The sequence below is a fragment of the Cimex lectularius genome, unplaced genomic scaffold (genome assembly GCF_000648675.2).
Source record: "Cimex lectularius strain Harlan isolate CLEC.00 unplaced genomic scaffold, Clec_2.1 scaffold150, whole genome shotgun sequence".
NCBI lineage: Eukaryota > Metazoa > Arthropoda > Insecta > Hemiptera > Cimicidae > Cimex > Cimex lectularius.
Window position 1 is genome coordinate 428,384 of NW_019392717.1, and position 8,622 is coordinate 437,005.

At 31.9% G+C, this 8,622-nt stretch overlaps 2 protein-coding genes across 2 annotated transcripts; one reads left to right on the plus strand and one right to left on the minus strand.

The window, feature by feature from the left end:
- The first annotated feature begins 973 nt into the window (after positions 1 to 973).
- LOC106665377 (tumor susceptibility gene 101 protein) lies at positions 974 to 5,386 on the plus strand. The gene is made up of 9 exons (XM_014391766.2): positions 974 to 1,223; positions 1,299 to 1,459; positions 1,531 to 1,615; positions 3,892 to 4,121; positions 4,201 to 4,321; positions 4,388 to 4,569; positions 4,648 to 4,854; positions 4,923 to 5,056; positions 5,123 to 5,386. The coding sequence occupies exons 2-9, from the start codon at positions 1,427 to 1,429 to the stop codon at positions 5,307 to 5,309; spliced, it is 1,179 nt and encodes a 392-aa protein (XP_014247252.1). The 5' UTR covers positions 974 to 1,223; positions 1,299 to 1,426; the 3' UTR covers positions 5,310 to 5,386.
- Positions 5,387 to 6,328: 942 nt separating this feature from the next.
- LOC106664600 (transmembrane protein 258) lies at positions 6,329 to 8,457 on the minus strand. Its single transcript, XM_014390526.2, has 3 exons — positions 8,334 to 8,457; positions 6,503 to 6,740; positions 6,329 to 6,439 (listed from the first exon to the last, which is right to left on the minus strand). Exons 1-2 carry the CDS (start codon positions 8,349 to 8,351, stop codon positions 6,504 to 6,506), a joined length of 255 nt encoding a protein of 84 aa, XP_014246012.1. The 5' UTR covers positions 8,352 to 8,457; the 3' UTR covers positions 6,329 to 6,439; position 6,503.
- Positions 8,458 to 8,622: the final 165 nt, after the last annotated feature.

Consider the following 8,622-nt stretch of genomic DNA (forward strand, 5'->3'; position numbering starts at 1 on the left):
ATTTCCCCAGATTTTTGATGATATTTTTTTAAATGTTTAATAATGCTAATCGTTAAATAGTATTTCTATCTGATCTTATGAAGATTTTGTCAGTGTAACCTGTTTTAAGATTTCCCAAGGCACAAGCGTTTATAGAATGCTTTTTATCTTGAAAGACCTTGATCTCGAAGAAATACTTGATCCAGTTCCTTCATTTGTTTTGGAGCCATCTGCATGAATATATACCATATCATTTTTTTCCGACTGTACTTTGTTGAGACATAAGATATTGTAAAGAGTGTTTATGGGATCTTTTTTAGTCAGTCCTCATTTCTAAGAATGAGTGTCTTATTTTATTAATTATTGTTATGTTCTGATGTGTGACCAGTTTGATTGCTTCTGAAGCCTAAACAAGCTTTTCCTCACTTCTTGTATAAATGTTTCCAACGGAGGTTTAGCTGTGTGTCTAGTGCAATAGACACTGATTTGTTCCCACAGAATACAGGTTTGTCATTCGTATGCTGCCTAATGCTAGGGTCATCATTACATTAAAATTGTGAGATTTATTAGTGATGGCAAGACATATCATGGTTCAATCAAAATGATTTACAATTTGTTCTGGTAGATTTATAATGATTAATAATGCTTTAAGATTATGAGACATTTTTGGTTTATTCTTTGAAGATTCTGAAAAAAGGAGGTTGAAAGAAAGTTTATTTAAAAAAAAATTAAGAACTACAAAAGTGCATGTTTTTACATGAGTGTTGCATAATTAGATCTTGATTTCTTTATGTGAATTTCAGAGTTTTATCGAAACTAATGTTACAGAGAAATATAAAAAATGTTTTGATTATTATTTTGGTAAAAATTTAAAGAAAAATTGTGCAAATTTTTTAACAGGTCAAAGAAGGGAAATAGGGCTGGAATTGGATTGTCTTTGTTTTAACAGGAACAGCACTGCTCTCTGCTTTGCAGAACTCTGACAAAAGCACATGCCTCTAGTCCAATCAACCTTGGCCAGGCTGCAGTACTACTGCTGCATCCCTATGTCAATCTAATAACCCTCTACTCCAAAAGAACCTCAACGTTTTATTTTTTTACAAAACAAAACTGTAGGCTGGGAAAGTACGAATGGGCCAGGAATTTCCGGCGGAATGGCATAATTGAAAAGTTCGACTTTTAAAGTTGTTAAACTTTTCTGTTGTCAAGTGTTGAAAGGCAATCGATGACTCACCAACTACCCTGTAAGTTATCTCTTTTGTAGTACGAAGTTCAACAGCTATATGTGTTCTTTGGACGTTCCTGATTGTTTATTACAGCCAAGTACTGCACCTTTTAATGTACAAGTCAAGGCCGAGGTGCCCAAGCTTATACTCTTTGAACAAAGGAGAAGAAATTAATCTATATTCAATTCTGATACCCTGTCATCAATTAAAAAAACATTGTAATGCAGGGCCTTGACTCTTTCCTCAAGTCAGTCGTAAGTAATAAAAGTATCATGTTTATTTTGTCATGTAATTTTCTACTATTTACATACATTTTCATTTTCAGTACGAACATCCTGACTTGACAAAAAAGGATGTTGTCAAAGCTTTAGAGGGATATAAAGCTCTTTCTTTCAAAATTGATCAATATGGTAACTAATAATTTTTCTTAAATAGATTTAAATAAAGATATAGATAAAGACACTGGGTGGCAAAGATGTGCCAGGTAACCAGAATAGTTTGTGCGATTTTTCATTAGTTATTGTTTTAAGCATTAATAAACATTCTATTTACATAGGAGGTTTAGTTGTATAAATCACGTAATATCAAGGGGATAGTGTGTCAGTTCTTAAAAAAACTCTTGAACAGTTCACAAATAATAAAATATTTTCTTTCTTGTTACATCAAAATTAAAAATTCATAATCATTATTTGGAGATCGTGAGATGCGGTCTGGTGTGACGTAGGTTTTAGAAAAAGATTTTCTTTATCGTGCCGTTTGGATCTTTATTAAGATTATCTTCAGGGCCTAGGATTTACAAACATTGTTAAACTCAAAGTGAAAGGACCTTCACCTCAAAGAAGCCGACTCCTCATATAAAAATTTCTTTCTATTCCCGACTTCCCACCCCACCCATTCACCAACATATATAAACATAAAACATCAATATCTCACTGGCACTCTCTTGAATGTCAACAAATTATCCCCAATGACATGAAAAACATTTACTAAAAAAAGTAATGCTTTGTGTTTGGTTGAGTAGAGTACTTTTTTAACCTTTTGAACCACTTTTGGAAGTACACGTACTGTTTCGTAATCGAATGCAGTGCAAATTTTAGAAGATGCCTTGCTCACCCTAGTATCCAGCTTAAATTTGTACACTAAACACAAGAATGACGGGTTGGGAAGCCATGAGAAAGAAAATATTTTATAATTTATGGTACTGTACACGACACTTTGTCTTTGTGAACTGATGCATTACTCCCTTGATTATGTGATGTAAACACCTAAATCATTTATGTAAATAGAAATGTTGACAAAGAGTGTGATGAAAAACTGCACGAACTTTCTGATTACCTGTGTGATTACTGTCCAAGTAGTATCTGTCTGTGGCATACTTGTAAATCCTAACTTGTACCCAACTTTTCTGAATTTCATTTAAAATTTTCCTGTATGTTAGATTGCTTTTGGTTTTCAACTAGTTGTTTGTTTTCTCTCTGCAATTTTTTCTAATTTTTTCATTACATTATTGTGAAATATTTTAGTCACCTCTACAGTTTTTATTAGTATATTCTAGTACAGTTTAGTTGAGTATTGTAAATCTAGTTTCAGAAAGATAATGTATTATTTATTTTTTAGTTTAGTTTTTAATTTTTTCATGCCTTTTTGGATGTTTTATTTAAATTATTTATTTATTGATTGTTAATAAAACTACCTGGACCTTCTAGAGATTGGGAAAAAATTGACAAAAGAATTAATGAAATGTAAATGAAAAAAAAAAAAAAAAAAGTCTACGTCCTTTTCAATATTGACAGTAAACCGCTTGGATACTCATGTACTTCTTTGGCAATCAAACTGTTATCACCATAATGTGGCACTAAAATATTTATTTTTATGAAATAAATATATTACCAAGTTTTTTTTTTTAAATTAACATTAGTTATTTAAATAACATCAAAAAACGGTCCAAGAAATGCCTTATCTTCTTGGCTATCAGAATTTAAATATTTACTGATTTCTTTGGTTGAAATAACAAAATGCCATATTTTTAATAATTGAAGAAAAGATCAAATTGTCTTCCTTTTACATCTTATTTTTTTTACTCATCATCATAGATTTATTTATTTAGAAGTGTTTATGTACAAAGGGACATGCTCGATATATCTGTCAATTTACTACAATTAACTAAACTAATTTCTCCAACTTTTTCCATCTGTTGTGTCCATTTTTCTTTATGTTGGTCAACTTGTGTTGTAAAACCTCTATGTCATGACTCATGAGTGACAAAAGAAAAAGTAGCATTTTGCCTTTTGATAGCTAACTGGAGGTGGAGAAGAATGAAAAGTAATGAAAAAAGTGGTCGGATAAGAGCATATCTGGTTATGTAAGCCTGTTTGAAGAATTCTGTACTTTCTCCTTTTGATGTGACCATCATGAAATTTATTTTCCATTTTTTGGACATTCATAATGGGACTGGAAAAACTTAGTTTCGACTCGGGCATACCTTCAGACAAGCCACTTGTGGAAAACTGACAAGTAAATTGAGGTGGTATGGGCCCGTAATTAACTGATGAGTTCACATTCCTCATGTAGCCAAAATAATTGAATTTTCAGGCCAAATTTTAATTATGGTCGATTTAATTACATTACCAGTTAATTTCATATATGTAATCTAATAACAGTACCTGAACTGAGCATTAATTTTCAGTTGCGAATGATGGAACCTGCAAGAATTTATTGAGTCTAGAAGGTACTATACCAATTAAATATAGAGGGAATAGATACAACATACCAATATGCATTTGGTTACATGAAACTCACCCTAAATTTCCACCGATCTGCTTCGTCAAACCGACGCCGGACATGCAAATAAAAGTGTCAACCTGTATTGATTATAGTGGGAGAATTTATTTGCCTTATTTGTCCGACTGGAATGCTGTAAGTGCATTAAAATAATAAAAAGTAAAATAAAATCAGCTTTATTATAATTTTAAAAAAATGTATTGTTTATTTGCAGAAAAAATCGGATTTACTCAATCTAATTAGAATAATGACAGAAGTTTTCGGGGATAATCCACCACTCTTTACAAAACCACGTGAAACACATCCAGTTCCTTACCCTACAATGCCACCACAAGGTAACCATATTTCTTTTGTTATTGTCTAGTAATTATTCGTGTTCAATCTTTAAAATTTTGGTTCAGGTTACATGCCAATGCCTGCCATGCATGATGTCATAACAAACTACACTCCTTATCAGATGTCAGGAATAACTATGCCGACACCTTATCCACCACAAATGAACCCAACTCCGTATGAAAACATGATGGGCATGCCTTCGTATCAACAGTACCCTATGTCGATGCCACAACCTTCTGTAGCCACAGTGAGAATTTTCTCTCATGACATTAAATTATTATTTATGAACTGTTTTTTGTTTAATGTATGGGTTTTGTTTTAAAAGACGTCCACTGTCAATTCTGGCACTATAACAGATGAACACATTAAAGCTTCACTCCTTTCGGCTGTTGAAGACAAACTCAGGAAAAAAATGAATGACCAAGTTGCACAGAACAAAGCAGAGTTAGATATTTTACAGCAGACCAGTTATGAATTGAACCAAGGCAAAGCCAAACTGTTAGATATTATCAGCAAAATGGAAAAAGAAAAGGTGAGTGATCGTGAGATCACAAGTTTTTTGTTGTAAGATTTTTGAATAAAGGTTAATTTTATTTCAAGAGTGATTTGGAGAGGGTATTTACCTTACTTAAAGAGCGTGATGCAGAATTGGAAAAGGCTAAAGCAGATTTAGAGGAGAGGAAAGAAGTGGATGTTGATGAAGCAGTTATAACGACTGCACCATTATACAAACAGTGAGTGTAAAAATAGTAACAATATACAAAACTTATAACATTTGTTTAAAAAAAAATTTATTTTAGGATTTTGAACGCATATGCAGAAGAAGCAGCCATTGAAGATGCAATATATTACATGGGAGAGGCATTAAGGAGATCAGTCATAGATTTAGATGTATTTTTAAAGCAGATTCGGTCATTGTCAAGGAAGCAATTTACATTGAGGGCGCTCATGCAAAAATGTCGTCATAAGGCCGGCTTGGCTTATTGAATGACATTTCATATTATATATAACTATTAATTTTTAAATTGTGGAAATAAAAAATAAATATTTAATAGCATTCTTTATTACTTTCAATATGTTATTTTTTTGAAATGAGCTCATTTTTGTTAGTTACAATTTTTTATTATTTCTTCAAAACTGTAATATTATTTTGTTTAAATTAATTATTGTGTTGAATATTATTTATTACTGTACAATAAATAATATTGTATAATCAAAAATTTTTTCTTTAATCTGCATATATTGATAGGATTGACCAACATTTTTAAAAAATAAATTCCTTATGCAAATTAAAAAAATCCCATTTCAGGATACTATTCTTACATGTGGTGGTGATTAGTGACCGTTAATCGATAATTATTCCGAAATCGTGAGATGCGGTCTGGTGTGATGTAGGGCACTCTCAACACAACATGCAAGAATGGCACAATTACACAGAAGACAAACACTTTGAGCCCTGAAGATGATCTCAATAAAGATCGAAATGGCACGATAAAGAAAATGTTTTTCTGAAACCTACATCACACCAGACCGCATCTCACGATTTCGGAATAACTATTCTTATAGTTTCTGTTCATCTTGGTAAATGGAACATGGATGTATTCGTTTTTGTTAATTTTATTCTCCAAAGTTTGTTCCAGTCAGCTATTTGCTGATGTTGGCCTTTTGCTCCTCCTTGGCAATTGCAGGATTGGGATCAGAGGAAAGCATGGCTGTGTCGTATGCAAAGGATGCAAGTTGGATAGAGGGCAAATTGGGTTGTGTGAAGTGTAGAAAAGGTACAGGAATGGTCTAAGTACACTTCCGTGGGACACTCCCACAGGACAGTAGTCGGACCCTTGGCAAACTTGGAACAATCATTCTATGAGAATGAGGTACAAAAGATTAGGTACATATGCTTGGAAGGATGCCCTTTAGTTTGTACAGAAGACTTATCCCACAAACGGTACTCAAGAAACTAGTATTAAAAATTTTGGGTTGAAAATAATATCTAAATAACAAAACAATTTGGTATAAAACTATTATATTTATTAACAAATGTGTTAAATGAAAATAATAATGATAATATAATAAAATGGAATGAAAACAATATTGTAGATGATCTTATTTTTTCGAATCTGAAAAAAAAATTTTTTTTAAACAGATCAAGTACAAAATAATTTTAATTTAAAACATTTTACCTCAGACATAGATTCCAACCCATAGCATCAGAAATAGTATACCAAAGCCGGAAAATGCAGATGCGACCAACGCTATGAGCAATTCTTTAAATATGTCTCGTGTAAATTTTGTGCTAGTCACTTCATAGACGAAAAACCAGGCCGTGAAGAATATGCCGAACCCAAGAAGGATTAATGACAAATGAGGAAACACGGCTGGATTTATTGGCGATACATATCTCGACATCGTGTCGATATTCTGAAACAGAAAAATTACTTACGATAATTTGTACTTACCGAAAATTTAAACATAGAAATAATAATTTAATTATGATATAATAAAATGGTTTATACTGTAATGTGTAATGAATAAATATTACATTGCTTACAAAAGTTAAAAATGGGCTACAAAAGAACATACAGAGTACATAAAGAGGAGGAAATATTGAAATACATCTGATATAAAAAATGAATATACGGTAATATGATCAAGTTTCAAGTTTATCGCCTCTTAGACATCACCACAATGTTTTACAGTAGTACTGGCAACACAGTAGTCAACCTTCACGATAGATACCTCACAGCAAACAGGCAATTGAATCTCCATGAAGGATTTGGAAAGTAATTATAGAATATATAACATATTTATAGACAGAGTTCTCTAAAAGGCAAGAGATGGTTCACAAGAAACTTGCAGTTTATTGCGAAGAAGTTTCAAGTATAAAAGAGTTCATAGAGGCCAGATTCAAGAAATTCCACCTCATTCTGGAAAGCAATGCACTACTTCTGGGATACAGAGTGGCCAATGGGCTTAAACCTCTCTTGCACCAGGACAAATTATTGTTTTTTGAAGCATGTTTCTAAAGTTGTTTACTTGCACAGTCAATAGCTGAAATTATTGATAATATTTTATTAATAAGATGTGGATCCAAATTATTTTTGAGTTTATGTAATTGAGGTAATAATGTAATGTAGGTGTCCACTTAAGGTAGCTCTCTATTAAAGTACAATAACGCTGTCAAGTGCATCTATGCATCAAGAATGAGAGATGCTGCTTGTCACTTCAGGCAACAATGTCAGTACTCAGGTAAATAGGCACAACAAAATAATAAAGGCCAAATTACATGTCCAACAGCAACCAAGAAAGCTCAAAATATTTTGGTGACTTAAGTTTTGCGGTGTACGAGACTTCCGATTGCAAACTCCTCATCATAGTTTCAAGATAAAGAGCTCAAATCGGTAGGAATGTGAAAGTTTGCAGAGGAAGACACTACCAGCGAGAAATGAGTGACTTTTGACTTCTTTCTGTAGGGCCTTATAAAACATCAATATGCCAATATAACTGAGAAATTTTATTTTGTTGGTTGGTAGAGAAAAGAAAACCCAAGTAAAACCCTGTATTCCACAAGCAATTAAATAAATTATAATATTAATAAAAACATTATATTATAATAAAAACATTTAATCTGGACTGGATCATATCAATTCACTGGTTGTAAACAATAGTTCTAATAATAAAATCGTTTACAACCATGTAATTATATTGTTACATTCAAATCTGTGATATAGTTTTTTTTTTTTTTTTTACTTGTGGTACCAAACAGGTTGATCCTGTGTCAATTTAGATAAAAAATTAATAATAATAAAAATAAATATAAATTTTGTGTTGTTTTTAAAATAAATTGAAAGGAAGAACACCCGACGATTGAACTTTTACCCTAAATATTCAAGTTAGATTTTGAAGAGTAAATTATAACGTTTCGACAGATAATACACCGGTGATTTTTATTTGCAATTTTATGAGGGAAAAAATAAAGAAAAAATAAAGCTTAAACAATGTTTTCACCCTTACCACAACAGGCCTGGCCATTTTTATTATTAGAGTATCACTTAGTTTCAAGAAACGGGAAAAATGAAAATTGCACGTTGCTAGAAGCCGGACCAACGAGTCAACAAAGCAATCAACCCAAAGATAACACGTTTCCAACCAGTCTGGCCAACGCGTACAATTTGTAATTTTTTTAAATGGTAATTTTATTTTTGATTATATTATAAAAATAAACTTTTAAAATTATTAAATATTGCGTTTAGATCAGGTAGACGTTAAGGGATCTTTTTTCTAACAGCTTTTAGTGAAAATT

Bases quoted from the DNA above. Each gene is read 5' to 3' on its own strand.
- LOC106665377 (XM_014391766.2), top strand. From the start codon at position 1,427: ATGCAGGGCCTTGACTCTTTCCTCAAGTCAGTC. The intron at 1,616-3,891 runs GTAACTAATAAT...ATTAATTTTCAG, and splicing joins TTTCAAAATTGATCAATATG to TTGCGAATGATGGAACCTGC. The intron at 5,057-5,122 runs GTGAGTGTAAAA...AATTTATTTTAG, and splicing joins ACTGCACCATTATACAAACA to GATTTTGAACGCATATGCAG.